This window comes from Phacochoerus africanus, chromosome 1 (assembly GCF_016906955.1).
Source record: "Phacochoerus africanus isolate WHEZ1 chromosome 1, ROS_Pafr_v1, whole genome shotgun sequence".
NCBI lineage: Eukaryota > Metazoa > Chordata > Mammalia > Artiodactyla > Suidae > Phacochoerus > Phacochoerus africanus.
In genome coordinates this window covers 277,739,263-277,758,743 of record NC_062544.1, presented here as the reverse complement: position 1 = coordinate 277,758,743, position 19,481 = coordinate 277,739,263, and the positions used below count along the sequence as shown (strand labels likewise).

The following is a 19,481-nucleotide window of genomic DNA, read 5'->3' as shown; positions in this document are numbered from 1 at the left end:
TAAGAGAAATTTTTTAAATATGCCTCCATAGTCAGAAACTTGGGGCTTTGGCAAGAGAGTCAGATTTGCACAACTTGCTATACAACAGACTAGAAGCCTGTCCACCAACCAAGCCACTGCAGTTGTGTTTAGTTCTGGCGGGGGGGGGGGGGGGGGGGGGGGGGGGGGCGCGAGGTACTCAAGGGATTGTACTACTCTGAAGTGCAGGGAAGAGAAGGGGTTACATAAGCACAGAGGAATTAAGGGAATCAAAACATCCTTCAAGACTCAGCTACTTCCTAGGAAAGTGTACCTTTCTTCTGTAATCCCACGTGTATCTCTCTCATTCTACAAACATCTTGCAAGTGTAATTATTTAGAAGGACACCCCCGTCCCTAACCAAGCCTCTTTAAGGCTGCTTCCTACTCATCTTCATGGGATGCTGCAGATGCAAAGGACCTGGCCCACGGGAGGTGTTTGATAAATGTTTGATGAATATATGTCAAAGAACAAATGGAAAGGGAGTTTCCTGGTGGTCTAGTGTTCAGGACTCAAGGCTTTCACTGCTGTGGCCCAGGTTCAATCCCATGTCTGGGAACTGAGATCCTGTATCAAGCCACTGCACACTGCAGCCAACCAACCAAAGGAAAATGGAAAGATAAGATGGAAGTTACTAACTATACTTAAACTAGAATGGAAGAAAGGATTAAACCAAACCATAAAACAAAATTCAAGGAGAGATAAGACCTTCACTCCAAAAGGAAAACAGCACCATTTTACATATGTATATGGCAGAGATGCATAATAAAAGTTAAGCATATCCTGTTAGAAACAGATATACAGTCAAGGAACTAGAAGCAAACAGGTGGAAGGTGGAAAGAAAGACACAATCGGAGACTCATAAAGGTGCCTCCAAACTTTTACAGATTCTTGGGACATAACATAAAAAAATCCAATGGACATTTTGACCCCTAGAGTGTACCAGAGAATATTACAACAAAACTCAGTCTCTGAAAACCAATGAAAAATGGAAACTGAGTTGACAAGCCCCATGCAGAGACAACAGTATTTTACAGAGAATCTGCCACAGGGCATGACAACAAAATCTCAAATTAGAACTGCAAGGAGAGTAAACGCCAAAGTAGCGGCAGCCCTCATTTCGTTGTTGTTATTTCTCCTTCCAGTCTAACAGCAGCGTCTACCCGGGATGCTATATTCAACTTGGCAGCCACATATAAAAGTTGTCTAACTCCTAAGGTCCTTTCGAAATCTGAATAATCAGTTACTAGCTTTGCCCATAAAGAGATAAGCAGAATTGTTAAACTCGCACCGGACTTCTGGTTGGCAACGTGTTCTTTTAGGATAAGGCAAAAATGGGCAACAGAATCTGAAATTGCAAGCTTCATGTGCTAGGTGAAGAGTGGATACCAGGATTCCCAGTTGGAGTATTCAAACACAAGCACCTTATGCTCCCTCCTGAAACCTACTAGAACTACTGTAAAGGAATTTTTTTTTTTTTAAAGGTACAACTCTGAAAGAAAAAGAGAGAAAGGAAAGGAAAACATCAATACAATTTTGGAAAAAAGAAGGCAGACAGAGAAAAGCAGCAAAGGGGAAAACTAAAGAGTCAAGCATATTTATTACACTATAGCATTTCCCAAAAGATCAGATCCAAGACTTGGCAACACTGGGTATACCTCTGAAAGTAGGGGTGAAGTGGGGGCGGGGGGGCTAAAATAAAGTTGGTTCAAAGTTTATGGAGTAGCTGGATCCAGAGATGCATGTGTAGAGGCTTATACTCTGGAGTGGATAAAACATTAGTAACTGGACTGGAGGACAGAGGCACAGCCCAAAGCGGTGGTAATCTGAGTGCAGTGGCTTGAAATGGGATCTCAGTTCCCAGACCGGGAGAGAGTCCAAGAAGGGATTAAGAAAAAAGGCAAACTGAATGCTGAGATCCCTGTGCTATTTCTCCTCATGAGCTCCCAGAATGGTGGCCTGGGACATTTTATCCTTCAGTCAAACTCTCTAAGAACCTTTTTGGGGGAACGTGACCTGTTCTAAAGAGACCACAAGAGTCATCCAACCAAGAGCCAGGTCCTTGAAGGCCAATGAGGTCTACGAACTCCACCTCCACACTCAGATGATTTTTTAATCCACCCTATTAAAAATAAGCAAACCACCAAAGACTAGCACACATCTGTGAAAAGTCTTTAACACGAGAGACCAACACAAACAAACAAACAAAAATAACTGGAGTATATAAACACAGAAGGAGAAAACTTCAGCATCTTCAGAGATGAGAAAACACAGCACCCACGAAACAAGAACAAGAGACAAAAGGCTATAAAAAAGAAAGACTTGGGGAACAAAGGAGCTCTTAAAAATTAAAAACCTGATAGAAATTTAAAAGAAATTCAACAGAAGGGTTGGAAGATAAAGTTTACAGACACACCTCTAGGAAGATCGAAAAGACAAAGATGACTTGACAAAAGACCATATAAAACCAACTGGATGAGCCCAGAAGGTCCAAGAGCTGAACAAAAGAGAAGGAGAAAGCACAGGAGAAAAGTCGTCTCGAAACTGAAGGACACAGGGCTGCCAAAGTGAAAGAGGCCACTGAGGGCCAGCACAATGAATGAGAAGCTTTCATCAAGGCCCATAATCATGACTTTTCAGGACACAAAGATTAGAAAATAGGGAAAAAATGGTCTTATTCTTTCTGAAGGAAAATACTCTACAATCCAGAACTGGGCTCAAAAGAAACCTCTGCTGCTGGTTTAGAACTGGCGACATCAGTTATGTGACTTTCCTAGTTCTGTGGATTGAAAAGGACCCAGAAGTAGCGACTGGGTTTACTTCTCTAAGAATGAGCCCACCTAGAACTTGGTTTCTAAATACCATTCCCTACTGAAACGCCTGATCCTGAATGGGGCAGAGATCAGTACAAGATGAGTCCGGAACACCTTGTGCTGGAAAATAAGGAAGTATTCAAAAAGGACACAAACTAGCCTGAAGGGAGACCTGTTAGCTAAATCTGCAAACACCCAGGCAAAACAAAGAACTATAACCCACTACATGAGATGACACATCAGTTCAAACTGATAAATGGCAAAGAGGCAAACTCTTGAATTCAGTATAGTCCAAAAAAAGTTAGAAAAATCACTGTATTGCAGTAAAACATGCTAAAACTAGTGGTTCAAGTTTGAGGATGAATAAGTTACTTACAGTCTGTCTCCCCACAAATAACTTATTACCAAAGGGGGAAATGCTAAGTAGACAGTGGGGAAACCTGGTAGATGTCACCTCAGTCAAGTATCAAAGTTAGTGTCAATAATAACGGGACAATACAACATCACACGCCTCCCAACGGGAAGCTCTGAGGATGTATTATTGCTCCCGTCTTAGTCCTGTCAAAAATCACAGTATGAATCTAACCATGAGGAGACAGATAAGCCTACACTGAAGAGTGGCACTCACAAAAAAGACTGGTCTCTAAACGTCAAAAACATCAGTCCCACAAAAGACAAAGAAAAGGTGATTCAGACCAAAGGAGACACAGACATAAAAGCTAAAGGCACTGAACCGATTTCCAAACTTGCAACCGGTTGCTATAAAAAGAACATTATTGACATAGCAACATTTGAATAAAGACTTTAGATTAAAATATCGTACCACTGTTGCTTTCTAGATATTGATAATTACATTGTGATTATATGGGTGATTATCCAGTCTTAAGAAATATACTGCTCAATACTTAGAGGGTGAAGGGGAATGATGTCTGCAACTAAGTTTTTTAATGGTTCAGCAAAGTGTTGATGAGAGCATAACAAAGGAACTGTGGCAAAATGTTAACTACTCTGAATCTGGATGAAGATGATTCTTGGGCTCCACATACCATTCTTACAACTGTCCTATAATTTGAAATTACCTCAAAACGAGAGGTGAAAAACCTAAGAATATTTTTGTTTTTTCAAAATGCAACCCAACACTTGTCTTTTCTTCTTTATTTTTGGCCGCACCTGCAGCATGTGGAAGTTCCCAGGCCAGGGATCAAACCCACGCCACAGGAGCATCCTGAGTCACTGCAGTGACAAAGCTGGGTCCTTAACCCACTGTGCCACAAGGTAACTCCCAAGAATATTTTTATTTATTTAATACTTTATACACAATCCAATTCTCAGTCAATACCTGCAAGTCCATGTTTACCAAGGTAAAGAACGGCAAAAACTGGTAGAGGAAACTCACTGGAACTATTCACAAGTCAAGAAAAAGGGAACTCATACAACCTCGAGGGTAGACATGTGTTCATGCTCAAAATACGTACTCAGAGAAATGTAAATTTTTCATTTTATTCAAAGTTGGTACAGAAGTGCTAACATTTCCATAAAATAATTACTATACTTCAGTTACAGGACAAAATACCACAGAAGGAATATACTTTGCAAGAAATGTAGTTCATCATAAGTTTCCAAATACTTTTAAAGGCTAATGCAGCAGCTGGCAAAATAACACACAATACACAAAGAACAGTGTATTTTACAGAGTCAGTAATGAAAACTGACAGCTCTTTAGCAGATTTGCTTCATTTTTTTTTCATTTTTTAAACAGTAACACTTTTAAAAACACATTGAAACCGAGATTAAACATGTCAACAATTTTAAAAAGTCAGATTGTATACAATAGGTTAGAATAGTCAAGTTAGAATTGTCATGTACGGTTAACAATCCTAAATCTACAATTTCAACTGCATTCCTTTCAATATGGAAATAACCTGGTTTACACCAAATTCTACTTGCTGCTCGCAACTAAAACATTGTACAATGAGATGGACCCAATCAGTTAAACAAAAACAAAAACAAACCAACAAACAAAAACTACAGACAATGAAGGGTACACTGGAAATCAGTTTACAATTCAAAAAATTCACCAATAACTCAACAATTTCATTTAAAATCACATTTGGTCTACAATGTATAACTGACACAAGACACACCCCCAGTGCACAGACTGGTCTCTTCCAGAACATCTGAACAAAGCTTAAGAGGCAAGACACTGGTAAAAACATTTTTCAATGTAGACATATTTTTTAAATGCATTAATACTTACATATCAAAATTACTAGATAAAAGCAGCAGTACTCTGCTGACATTTGGCTTAAAAATAAAGGAATGAATGAAGCAATTTCACAGGATATTAGAAAAGGAATTGGTTTTCTTCTTGAAGAAGACTACTAACTTTTGCACAGCAACTATTTTTGATATCCACCTTATCAAAAAAAAAAAAAAAAAGAAGAAGAAGGAAAAGCACTGAGAAGCATAACATAGTTCATATGTGACTGCCAACACAGGTCTGGGCAACAGAAAAACGGATGTCCAAGCAAAAAATGGGTAAATCCCTGCTCTATTTCTGAACACTGTTGGCAATCTACACACTGAAGCAATATTGGTGGGGAGAGCAGGGTAACAGATTTCATACTGTCATCTTACACCAATGTATTATGTCATTTAAAAAAAAAAAAAAAAGCTTTTGTGTTTTAACAACCCCACAGCAAAGTCTGTGAGCAAAAGACCTGTTGATCTGTTTGCCACTCAAAAGTTAGAGATCTCACAGTGAAATTAGATAATTCTAATTATACATATTTACACTGCTAGGACTACTTTCACCTAGACTAATTAAAGCAATTTTCCAAGGAATTAGAGATGAAAGATATTCTGCTAAAGGAATCTTTCTTTAAAAGCATCCTTTAAGTTCTTAGAAACTATTTGAAATTTAAACACAACCTTTAAAGGTATGGAGCACATCCTACATGGGACTAACAGGGTATTACTGCTCTGCCTTATCACATATTGCTAAGCCAAAGACGTTCCTCAAACCTCTGCTTTTTCCTGCATTTCTGGTACTCCTCTCCCTATGCCCTGCCAAAGCCTGAAGTTTTATATTCTAAAAAAAACGCTGTAGGTACACACCTGGCGAGTTTTTGCTGGAGAGAGGAATCCTCTCCCTCAGAGTGCTCAGGTTAACTTTTCTAAAACATGTTCCATTTAGTCTATACCAGCTTCAATCTTCAATCCACTTATTTATTACAGTTGAGTATCCCTAAGAAGATCACTATACAAAAAAGAGAGTGGGAACAAAGGTAGTCACTTCTCTTTCATTCTAAGAGTTCTGTCTTTTGACAAATGGCCTAAGCGTCTGTCTTGACGTGTGGGCAAAATCTAAGACAGAGATGTATTTATTCATTGCTGATAAAGAGGGACTCTTCAGGTGAAGAAAGTTGAGGAGTAAAGTAAGGGCAATGCCAAGTGCAAGCAAACACATCATTTTCTGCTTTTGCACACACACAGATTTTATCTAATCTAGCCTTGAAGCAGGTAATGAGACAGGCAAAAGAATCCTTCAGACTGTTGCAACCATTGTGAAAAGCAAAGTAGTTCATTTGGCAGATCTGCCTCAATTATTCTGATGCTCAGAACACTTGGATCAAATTCTGCTCTATTAAAATGAAGTGCAGTCAAGCATATAAAAAAAGCAACTTCATTAAATTTAGATTAAACTTACACAAAGATTAAAAATTAGTATTTACTCTGTAAAAATGTGAGATTTCTCCATGTCTCAGGGTACTATTAACAACAGGTAAAATTTCATAAAGATTTAAGATGTAAAAAACAAAAAAACAAAAATCCGATGGCTTTACAGCTTAAAGCAGACCATTTGTCAAATTGTTCCGCCCACTAAAAACCCAGAAGTCTGTCCCTGTTTTGAGTTCCAGATTGGAGGCAAGAGCCCACAGATCCCATTTTAGCTGGTAACCCCCCAAGGCAACTGCAGTTCATTCTTGACACTGCTATTCTCTCCTCCACCAACGTGGCACACACTACTCAGATCCCTACACTGACCTGCTTATGATTCAGGACTCCTATCTGAGGCACCTCATTGTCCAGGGCTTTCAAAACTACGGTCCTCATCCTAGCAACTCCGAGACAAACACGTGGTGGGCTTTTTATGCCTGGCACTTGTGGGATACTGAGAATACTGTTCGTCTTGTGCTTTCTACATGTGGAGATACACACACACGAGGGAACATGGTTTTGTGCTTTCTATGGACCTTTAAGCATCTTATCACGGAATGTGAAACTGTTGCCACATATATGTTCTCAGATAATGCCTATCAAACCTACAGTGGAAAAACGTTAAAATATACTCAGAGAATAAGTAACTTTACATTTTTAATTACAGATACAAAAGAAACACAGAGGATGAATAAATAAGTTAAGCTGCAACAAAGATTAGACCTACCTGGTTCCTCGAACCCAAATAAAGGCTGCATATAAAGCATGTAAATATAAATGTATTTCCTTCACTAGTTATAACAAAATTTTAAAAAGAGGAATTGTAACAAATAAGAGTTATCTGTCAAGATAGGGAAAGGTGTAAACTAGCAGATTCAATTTTGGCAACCAGAAGGCACTAATCAAATCACCTAAGTTTCAGAAGCTGATTATATTATAGAACGGCCTTTGCCAATTTGGGATTTCAACAATATAGACAGCAATGAACTTCATTTCAGTTTCCAACTATTAGAACAACAACAACAAAAAATGAGTTCTTGAGGAACATTCCACTTACAGAGGTATAGGCTATGTTGGTATATTGGAAAATTATCCAGACGGGCTTGTCCAGAGGCAATAAAAAAAGTAAACACTCCTTTATCCAGCAGCACTAGGGTACAAGGTGAATTTACCATGATAAATATATGTATGTCTCGAATAAAGGTGTAGTTATCGACTATCAACTTTTGTGCTGTTGTTGAAATCTCTGAAAAATGTCATTTCCCTTACTGACAGAGTTCACCGACCGTTAAACGATCTTAAGCTGGGGGTGGGGGGCTCCATCATCCTGGGCAACAAGGGCAGTACAGAGCCTCTCTGAGGAAAGCAAAGCACTGCTCCTGCACTAACAAGAATCTGAGACCCTGTGCTTTGTCTTGACTTGCTCTTCAGCTGCTTTTGTATTCTAGCACCCCTCCCTTCCAACATGTCATAAATCCTGGTAACCGAACCGAACCTAACTATAAAAGTCATTGCATAAATTAAGGTTACTGGTTTAAGTCAAGTCTCAGATTATGGTCCTCCCCTGAAAAAGTAAAGTGCATGAGCTAAGTAATGACACAGAGACGTCAAACCCTCCTCATCTACTTCTGATTAAAAGACTATATACGCCCGTCATTAAGGCTGTTCGTTAACCAGATAAATGGGGTGCTTCACCCCAAACAAAAAGCTAACTCCTATCTTTATAAAGGATTTGGGATGGAAACCAAAACATAAATTATACCAATTCTCACAACATTCCTTTAAAGATCAATCAATAGTCTAAAGCCTTATTCCCACCACTGGAAAAGTTTAAATGAAAACATTTTTACGACAACATGACAAATGGTGTGGGACTCAGTGCTGGAAAAGCCTATTAGTTATTTTGAACTGCAGCTAAATTCTGTTCTGAAGTCAAAGTATGTGAACATCTACTTTTCCTAGGGGTGAGAGTTTGACGAGAAAAAAAAAAGAACCAAGTTAAGAGAAGTTAGCTTAATGGAGAAAAAGGGATTTGCAGCCCTGAGTTAAGTCAACCAAGTCTAACCAAGTGTAGTGAACAAAAGATTACTTCTTATGTAATCCAGCTTCATATCTAACTAGTACAAAAGGGTTTCTCTATCTACCAACTAACAAGTTTCAACTTTTTACCTTTAATTACTATAAGAAGGCTTTTTGGCATCAAAACAAACACCACGCCCCTCTGCATTGAGATACCATCATTTCAAAGGGACTGGTGTAAAATTTTAAGTATTGTTGCCTCCCTAATTTTTGAAAAATTAGTTTTGATAATAAAATACTGATAAATTATTATTAGGGCTTTTATTATGAGTGAATACACTTTCTCTGACACTAATTTGAGAAAATAATTCTTGAGAATTAACAGTTTAAGCTAATAAAAATTTAGTTTATTTAAACCCAACTTTATTTAATGAATCATTCTTTGTATCCAAAGTCTTCAAATCTGGGACAAAGTAGCACTTTTGCACACCGTGGCAATAAGCCTGAAAGTGAATCAAGCTGACAGGAAAAAAAAAAAAAATCAAAACAGGAAATCTGATACGTCCTGGAAAAAAAAAAGGTAAATAACTAAAGCAATGTGAGGGAAGACAAAGGGGAAGACCAGTCTCTCTGAACGCTAGGTGGGTAGACACACTCACAGGACCATACCCTGTCTGTAAAGTCTGCTCAGGCTAATGCTAACACTGAAATGACTTAAGCAATTTAGCAGCTGGCTAATGAGAAATCTGATGAATACTGAAGCCTAAAAGCATTTTTCCCTACTAAAGTATCAATATCAAATGTCAGTCACTTTAACCTCAAATATGTTAATAAACTCATACTTTATAATATTTAACACCAAACCGGGGTTTGAGCTGGATCTTATTCACTGGTACCCTAATCTGTATGTGTAGTGGTTTAAAGTAGCTGAGAGCAAAGACGCTTCAATTTCTAGAGTTCAAGGAGTATGCTTATATATCTAACACATTTTATGCTAATTTTGTCTTTTACCAAGTTGTTGAGTCTGTATCACCCAAGTATTTCTCAGCCTCTCACTTAACAGTGTCTCTGGCTTCTTCGGAAAGTCTCTGGAGTCGTGTCATTTAACAAAAATGGTCTTTATACATCTCTCAACCCAAACTCAGGAAAGAGGGACGTGTCACTACTAGATACCTACCCACGTAGTCATTTCCAGCCCTCATACCTCAGATGAAAATGACATAGGGGAGTGAAGTGTAAGAAAAAAAGCAAGTAGCCAGATACTGCCAAGTGGGAACACTAATGGGTCTAACGTCTTAATAGCCAATAAAAGAGCCAGTCTACAGAGTGGTAAAGAATGAGGATAACCCACTGGCTACAATAAATGATAATCTAAAGACAGAAGGGAAGAACCACACACCCAATATAGGGAAGACAGCAATGGAATGAGAAATACAGAAACTTAAAAAGATTCTAATCATCCTGGACAAGACTTTCAAGCCCCCACTTAGCCTCAGGGTCAGAGAAATGAAAAGCAACCTTCCCACTCAATTCTTAAAATGTGCAGTTTTGAGAAGCGATGGGTCCCTGTGAAGTACTTGAAGTGTCATCCCTAAGAGCAAGGGCTTTGCGGGCTCTGCAACCCTGGCCAGGCTCTTTGAGTGAAAAGAATGGATCCTTTGAGCCAAGTGAAATGGAAGCCTTGTGAAATCGGATCTGCTGGATTTAGGCCAAAGGATACAGCACCACTGCTACTACTTGACGCTTCTCTAACCTCAAGATGAGAGTGATAACCTCACCAAGAAAAGAATGGCTGGGGAAAAAACTGGCTTGGCTATTTCAAAAGCCCCTTAGGGTGGGAGGACAAAATATTCTTAGATGAACAGGGAAATCAGAGGCCCCACAAAGGAACCAGTAATCATTCTGCCTATCAGGGGAATAAGCTCTTCTCATCAGATCTTGAGACTAAGACTTCCTGAGAAGACAAAAGTCTAAGAACTGGGGATACCACTAACAGTAGGTAAGACTATTTTTCTCCATCTTTGAACACCAGTGTCCTTGCTTCATTTTGACTCTTAGCTAACTATTGTAGTCAATCACGCTTAGCCTTAAACTAATTCCAAAACCTAGCTTGAGCCAGTATGAAAATATATATATATGTTAAAAGTCTACAGATCAATGTCATCATTTAAGACCCACTTCATTAGTGTAAAGTATGACTATTTTGCTAGCTTTAAGACAGACCATACATCATCCCATGAACAATCATTCTAATGAAATACAGACTGAAGAATGGTCCCCTCAAATGAAGTTGCAATCGGGAATTTACACACTTATTCAAGCACATTATCTATTACTGGGAGGCAATAGGAAGGGCAAGCTTCAGGGACTTCAGTCTAAATAAAGTGATGTTTATACTGACAAGAATAAACAATCCTAACGGATATGCTAATAATTCATTCCTTATTTACAAACATTAGTATTCCAAACTTGGCCTACTGCTATATACACACAAGCAGACAAAAAATGATGTCCTTTATGTATCATCCTAAGACACCAACAGAGAAGGTAGGGGGACAGTAATATTCCTGTTAGGAGTCAACATTAAATAAGGGGGGGGGGAATCCACTCAAACATCACCTACTCATTTACGCTTTTAAAAGAAAGGGTAAGAAGGCTGCCCAGCCAATCTGTCAATCCTCACTGCTGAGTTACACAGCAATGTGTTCAGAGTCAGAGAAAATTTTAATTCCAACTTAACATCACTTTGTAAAATCTAAGATCCCATTATTTCCCCAAATACCAAAAGTTGTCTCCAAAGAACAGTCCCTTTGAGAAAAGAGGACAAACCACGAGTCCACATTTGGACACCTGGTTTTCTGTTCTTCCCGACGGATTTTGTAACCTTGGACCTGTCACAGCCTTAGCCTCCACACTGGAGAAAAGGACAGTCCCTATTTATTTGGCCCCCAGCTTATAACCTTAAGAATGAAATTAAGAAAAAAGTTCTACAAGGCACTCTAAGCTCTCAGGAAATCATGCTCCTCATACATGAATTATTTTTTCATCTACAAACTCAGTCCATCCATCAGAAAGCCTCCTGGAGATGGGAAGACATTATGCTACCTGATAACTTCTAAATCAACTTTGGACTGATCAAAGTCCATCATAATGAAACTAGTTTATACATACAAAAAATTTAAAGTTATTAGGACTGAGTTTTGATTCAAAATCTAAAAAAGTATCTAAAAAAGTAATAATCCTTCCTAAAGAATATAAGGTTAATAAAATCATGCAATTTAAAAAAAAATCAGAGATTACAGGAAAGTCAAAGAAAGTAGATACACAACTGGGTTCCTTCACGGAACCATGGAGGAAAAAGGACAGCATACACAAAGAACTACAAGAATCTGCAGAACTTGTCTCCAACATCTTTCGTACCCTGTCCTGATGAAGGGGAATCAACCTGTGAAAAATACATTCTCTTCCAGGAAGACTGCAACGGGGTACCAAGCCATGTCAAGACGGAGGGTCTTATAATCATACAGGTTCTGTAATCTCCTCCACGAGACACACTACTAAACCAAGAAATTCTCATTCATGGCACCTCATAAACATGCTATCCATTCTACAGAAAGGCTATACTGACAATCCACCAATGGCAAAGCATGCACTTTTGAGTTTTCTGTTCCTGATGGCCAGTTTGCACTGAAATATCCTCATACTCTAGAGGCTGTGTACAGATGGCAAGTCTTTTGAAGAAAAAAAAAAGAAGAAGAAAAAGAAAATCAGGGGGAAAATTTATAAAGGATACGGAATGATCTTAGAATCAAATTTTCACTCTAAAACCTCGACCTCAATATATCACGATGTAATCAAGTTGGGCAGCCCAGCACAAAAGCAGCATTAATTTTCCTCCAAATTTCTGGACATGTCTTCCAAATAGATGCACTTGGGAAGATCCCTGGCTAATAAAGAATGTTGCCCAACTACAAGAACAGAGCTAGAGAATTAATGGAATACGAGTAATCACATGATCAGCTTTAAGTGGATCAAACACTGCTTAGGGGCTGGTGTTATATCCGAACCATATAGACAGCCTTAATGTGGTCAGTAAATTCGGGGATGATCAGCAATGTTACTTCATTTTCCCCCCACAATCATTAGCAATACAATCGTGACACACAACTGTATAAAGACAGACTTGGTGGTCATTTGAGTATGATTCACTTAAACTTCAAAGAAAGAAAAAATAGAAGAAAAACCTCAGAAAAAAACTTTTCCCCAATATTCCATATACTGGTGGCACAAGAATAGCTACAGAAAAACATTCCTCCTTTCTTTCAACATTCAGAATCCATAGGCTCATGCTAACAAAATGAACCTGGCAAACTGACTTGGCCTGAAACAAGTACCCCACAGCACATGTTAGAGTTTCAGTACATAACTGATTATACAATGTCTACAAATTCAGATTTTTTTAAATGAGGGTAGGGATTACAGAGACAGAAAAAACTTTAAAATGAGCAAGTCTTCTACTCAGGTAAGAAGGCCTACCAAGTTTTGGCAGTGCAGACAGTACATCTTATCCGTGATATCTTAGCATATATTCTGCTCTAAGTGCTCTATGAGAATAACGGGTCTCTCCTTACTTTGGTATGGAAAATTTTAAACCACATTTGCACAATTCAGTCTTAATGTTAAACAAGTTTTACTTCAATTAGGTTGAAAATTTGCTTTCATCCATCTCTGGGAAAATAAAGTCTTGCAAATAGATGATTTTCTGCTAAGTAAAATTTGGCTAAAACCTACAGCGTAAACAATGCCTGAGAGATGCAACAGTTACATAAGGTTTTTGTTTTGTTTTTTTTCCCAAAGACTAGAATTTTCTTAAGTTAGTGTCTCATCATATCCTTAAAAGTTCATACGGAGAAATAAACAAACATGAAAATTCCAAGTGAACACACAGCAAAAAGTCCAATATTTAGTATTATTTTAACTTGTGGAGGTTCTTCCAACATTTGTAAACAAACAGCCTCCTCCTCCATCAGGTCTCTGAGACTCCTCTTGCTGAGGCTCTTACTTTTAAAGCCACAGAACCAATCTATGAACTTCCAGTACCGGCTTCCATCTTCTGTTTCTTTCTTTCTCTCTTTCTCACCCATGAGAGCTGCCTGCCCGTTGGAATAAGCATCTACTGGTGTTTCTGCCTCTGAATGACCCAAGGAAGACACTGGGTTGCCCTCCTCTTTGCAGGTCACCAACAGATTAACATCTTCGGGCTGAATGCCCTTAATGCTATCTTCAGATTTCCCATTGGGAATGATCTGGTTGATGGCCTCACTATTCTCACTGCATCTCAGAATGCTCTTCTCTTGCATTTTGTATGGCTCATCTTTTGGGGAACAGCTCTCCTTTACCACCAGGCTCTTCTTAGACCAAAAGGTGGTGGTACGAATCTGTTCCTTCGTGGGAGGTGGCGTGAGAAGACTGACAATTACAGTGATGAGTCCTGTGACCCAAAACAGTGCTGTGGCCACATACATGTAATGGATGTCTTTGATGAAGCCTGGCCTGTCATCAGGTTGGTCGCATTCCGGGGCACGGTAGGCAAAGGCCAGTGTCAAACGGACTGCTCCGAGAATAAAGCCAGCCATTCCACCATAGAAGGCCCCTTGCTCATTGCAGCGCTTCCAGAAAATCGCCAGAAGGAACAGGGCTGCAACCGGGGGTGTCAGGTAATCTGCTACCTCCTGAATGTAAAGGTACATCTGGCCTCCTTGCATCTCCACGATGATGGGCACCCAGGCGATGCTGATCACCACCATAAAAGCCACAAATATCCTCCCCACAATCATCAGTTCCCGGGAGCTTGCACTCTTGCGGATGAGTTTGTACACGTCGAGGGTGAATATGGTACTGGCGCTGTTAAAGATAGAGTCCAAGTCACTCATCAGCGCTGCGATCATCACCGCCATCATCAGGCCCCGGAGGCCCACGGGAACCAGCTTCATCACCAGGCGTGGGTAAGCAATATTAGAGCACCCAGCTCTGCTTCCACACACTTGCATGCAGTGCTCTGGGTTGATGCAAGCTATATCATCAGCAAACAGTATCCTGGAAATCATTCCTGGGACAACTATGATAAACATGGGCAGAAGCTTCAAGAAGCCAGCCATCAGAGTAGAGCCTTTGGCATGAGCAATGTTTTTAGCCGCTAGGACCCTCTGCACGATGACTTGGTCAGCACACCAGTACCACACTGAAGCTGGGGTCTGCCCAAGAATGAATCCAGGCCAAGGGACATCTTCATCTGTTGGATTCCGCAACATTTTCAGCGCATCTTTCTTAGGGTGGACATTACAAGAATTTGTGTTGGAAAGGTTGTATGTCAACAAGATGGAAGTGACATTGGGTGAGGCCAACATGTACCTTCTCTTAACTTCCTCAAACCCGCCAATCTCCATCATGCTAATAATCATGAGTGTGAGCGCCCCCACGATCATGAGTAGAGCCTGCAGGGTGTCTGTGTAGATCACTGCAACCAGGCCTCCGGTGACAGTCAGCAAAGCAGTCATGCCAATGAGCAGGATGACAGACACATAAAGGTTCCAACCCAAAGACTCCTGGATAAAGAGGGCACCCGAATACAGATCCACTGAGAGCTTGGTGAAGATATAGAGAATCAGAGACAAGGCTGCAAAATAGACCTGAATCCTATGGCCACCAAATCGCTTGGACAAGTATTCAGGCATGGTGTACACCCCTGACCGGATGTAAATTGGGATGAAAACCCATCCCAGAAGTTGCAAAAGCAGTAAGGCATTGAATTCCCATGCGCCCACTGCAAATCCACTTGCAGCTCCAGATCCTGCCAGCCCAATGAAGTGCTCACTCCCAATATTGCTCACAAACAGAGAGGCACCAATTGCCACCCAGGTCATAGAGCGCCCCGCCAGGAAGTATCCACTCACGGTGCTTCTATTAGATTTCCACATGGCAAAAAAACCAATGCACATGACCAGGATAAAATACAGGGCCACTATGGCAATGTCTGCTGTCTCCAGCACAGCCCTCATTTTGGTAACTTTGTGAATAAAAGTGTCCAATGACAGAAGTGTCCGCCTTTTTATTTACTCATTAGTAACCCCAGCCAAGTCAGTAAACCATACGTGAACTGGACTACACAGAGTAACACAGCAGGTCAAAGTCTTTGTCCTTTGGTTTGCTGTCTTGATGGTGGTGGTTGTGATATACTTTGAAGGAGACAGTTTAAATTTTCCTCCGCTTCTTAATTGGGATTGAGAACTTAGCTCGTACTCTTAATCCACTCTCCACAAGACCATCAGCATTTACTCAGGTGCTGGAGGAGAAATTCTGAGTTGCAGCTAAGTCTAGTGAAGCCTACTGTACCAACCCTGCAAGGCAGCAAAGACAAAAGACAAAGATTGAATTAGAGGAGGGGCTCACCAAGCGATGAGGAAACTTTCAGTCTAGTAAAACGGCGCAACAAGACATTATAAAAAGAAAAAAAAAAAACTTTTTCATATACATACTTTAGGTTCCACAGGAAGGAGCGATCTATTCTATCCCATCTGATACTTAAAAGTCAGTAAGAATATTTATCATTTTGAACTAAGAATAAAAATTCATCAACCTCATAATGCCATGGCCTAACTTCTCTAGCCAACTGAGAACTGCCCAGCATGACACTGTCCTTTCTTGTCTTACTGTGTGGCAGTCGTGGATGGGAAAGCACCTTAAAAGGGAGAAGGAGGGGAGGGAGGGAGACACTAATTACTCGTAATAAGGGCACCAAAATGAATCTTCAAAGCTGTGACTCCTAAGAGTAATAATGTACTTTTTTAGCCAGTCAGGGTCCTGGATGGAACGGGCATTTATTAGGTGTTATCATCTACCCCTAAACACGGTACCAAGTATTTCTTACTACAAATGTACATCTGTGCTCATCATCATATGATAATCTAGAAATCGTGACCTGACTCCTGCCCTAAAGGGAAACTAGATGTTCCACACACACGCAAAAACTAGGAACATACAACTTATAAACAACCCTAAAAGTTTATTCTGTTAACTAGAAAGAACACACTGAAAAAAATATTTTTTTTTAATGTTAAAAAAAGTAATCCCTTCCCTTCCATTTCAACAGGCATTATTTCCAAGACAGTCCCTGAGAGGATAAAGGCACTGACACAAGGTTTTATTTTGTTGAATATTTTTTCCTTTAATGCTTTCTTGTTAAAAGGTATACAAAGCAAGGAGGAGGGAAAAGAAGAAAAATTTTCTGGAAGACTGAAAAATAACGTCATTATTATATTTTCTAAACCTAAACGAAACAGACGTCTATAAACTATCAGATAATGAACTATCTTCAGTAAGTCCATAAGATTTTCAGTCCTGGATTAAGAAAATCACTGAAAAGCAGACATTTAAATTTACCTAAAATTGAGTTTATGAACACGACGGTTTTCTCCTGGAAAAAGACAAATTCTGAATCTTCAAAATTAATTACAATTCTAGCTGAAAGGTCAATACAAACAACATTTTGTCTTTCAACCCACTGCCTTCCACATGTTAACTCCTAAGGTGACTTCTCCTTTAGAAATAAGACCATCTCAGTGAAATGTTTGACAAAGCTGATGCTTTTTGATGAACCCAGGTTATCTTCCTGTAAAAAATCAGCAGCAAACTTTATTAAGTCCTATAAATGACACTAAATATTACCTCTTTTCAAAACCGTTCGAAACAGACCACAGCACTGAACACTTAAAACCAATCCTACGAAAATCCTTCCTCTAAAAGCCAGTGTCAATAATGACCAGCTGGAGTAAAACTGCCGCACACAAAAGCATAAAATATGCTAAAAATTGGGATACTTCATATTTGCCAAATCCTAAAGCTGGTCACATTTCTATGACTACCATCCCTGTCCCCCAAATGTTGAAGTTATTAAAGAAATACCTGCACATTACTTAGGAAGAACCACCCAAATTTTTAATAAAATCTAATCACATAACTAATAAACATTAATTATTTAAAAAGGGTAGCTTTAATGTTTCAGTATAAGGGTTAGGTCCTCAATTACAAAGAAAACCAGCTGGCAGTTATGAGATTCCCCGCCTGCGACGGCACTCCCACCGCTGTCCAACACCCAGGCCGTACCCTTGGCGTTCTGTTCCAACCCGCGCCCAGAGAAGCTGAGCTCACAGGTCAGAAGGGCCGTTTCAGGTGTCTCAATGGCCGTAGTTGACTATGCCTCTCCCCAAGAAAGGACAAACACCCAGAGTGTTTCTGTCTTTGTTTGGAGGAAGGTGGGTGGGGTAAGGTGTGTGTTATAATGGCCACTCCAGCAGCCACTAATTTGTTCAAACAAAGTGCTCGGAAACAAAACAAGCCCTTCTCTGATCACTAAGAAGCACTGCTTCAATCAACGACAGTTTTCCACTGTCACATGTGATGCAGCCAGACAGCTAAGCCAAACGCCGCTCCCTGATGAATGCTTAGACAGTGTAACCTCTGACTTCTCCAGAACAAGCAGGTAAGCTAGAGGGAAAAGATGTTCTGCATACAGGAGAGGGAGCACCAAGGTGCCAGACACCAGTTCAAGGCTGAGTTCTCAACTCTCTGCCTCCTGGGACCCTTCCAAAGCCAGTGCCATGGACAGTCCCCCCTCTCACTGGACACCATGCCAGTCTGTGGACAGGTTAAGGTTTTTCCAATTTAAACAAAAAACATCCAGAGACCAGCACCTGGTAAAGACTGGAAAGGGAAAAACAAAACAAAACCAAAAACAGGTCAAATTAGTTTATAAAAAAGATATAAATACCATAATACAACACAGCCAAACTTCACATTCTAGTCATAAATGGAGACTGTCACTGCCCTGAACGGTAGCCTTTTAAGAGATAAACTGTGTAATTCCTTAAAATGGTTCCAAGTAAAATACACAAGTTTTGCATATTTTTTCTCATTCTTTTAAAGTAAACATTTCTACAACAAAAATACAACCAAATGCTATCCAGAGATCCTTTATTGTTAGAAAGAATATAGAGGGAAAATTTTTTTCTTCAGCTATAATGAAGCCTTTTATAATTTGTTTTTATATTTCTAGGACCAATCTGGTTCACAGTTGAGATAAATCCCTTTAGTGCGAAATGTGGGACAAGTAATAAAGTGGCTACAGTAATGCTAAGTATGTGGGCTGGTTCCTTGGTAGTACATCTTTAAGGAAACAATTATTTCTATGACGACAATATCCATAGAATGTATGAGAAATGGTCCCCTAGCTGTGATGGCCATTGTAATAAATTTAGCCAACTGTGCAAGCACAGGGGCACTGTGAAACACACCCCCCAACAGGAAGGGGCCATCTTCTCAGAAAGCAGCATTTTGTCGATAGCTCTGTGCAAAATTAGAATATAATCTTCGTACTATTTCATTACTTGGATGAATTAACTTACAATGGAAGAATAATCCAAATAGAGAAATGTACATAAATATTTGCTATGTTTGAACTAGAAGGAGTAAAATAGGTAAGTCCAAATTTAAATCAGCTATTAAATTCCTTTAGGTAATATAATCAAAACATAATTAGTTATAATGACCAAACCTAACATCTCCCTTCTACTATCTAGGGAAGCCATATAATTTATCTCCCAAATTAGGAAGGAATTCTAGGACAATCTGTAAAATCCAGGATGTACAGTCACTCTAAAAAAAAGAGAAAGTCGGCTGCCATGAAAGACCAAACAAAGGACAAGAAAACTAATCACTCAAGCCCCAGAGCTCCAAGTCATAATAAACTCAGGGAGTCAGGTGGACTCACAAAGGGTGACACAGTGACCCTCAAAGTAACAAACCACAATCTTTTTGGCTTTGGGGTCAATTTAAAAACCATAGACTCAAAAGGAC

At 39.6% G+C, this 19,481-nt stretch overlaps 2 protein-coding genes across 2 annotated transcripts in view; both read right to left on the bottom strand.

Moving 5' to 3' along the window:
• MRPS6 (mitochondrial ribosomal protein S6) overlaps positions 1 to 19,481 on the bottom strand; it is a 68,965-nt gene that overhangs the window by 29,099 nt on the left and 20,385 nt on the right. The window lies entirely within an intron of this gene.
• The window catches only part of SLC5A3 (solute carrier family 5 member 3), a 34,795-nt gene continuing 19,631 nt past the window's right edge, over positions 4,318 to 19,481 (bottom strand). The window contains exon 2 of the mRNA XM_047795858.1: positions 4,318 to 15,967. Within this exon, the coding sequence (XP_047651814.1) occupies positions 13,472 to 15,628 (2,157 nt within the window). The 5' untranslated portion in view covers positions 15,629 to 15,967 and the 3' untranslated portion in view covers positions 4,318 to 13,471. The remainder of the gene's footprint in view (positions 15,968 to 19,481) is intronic.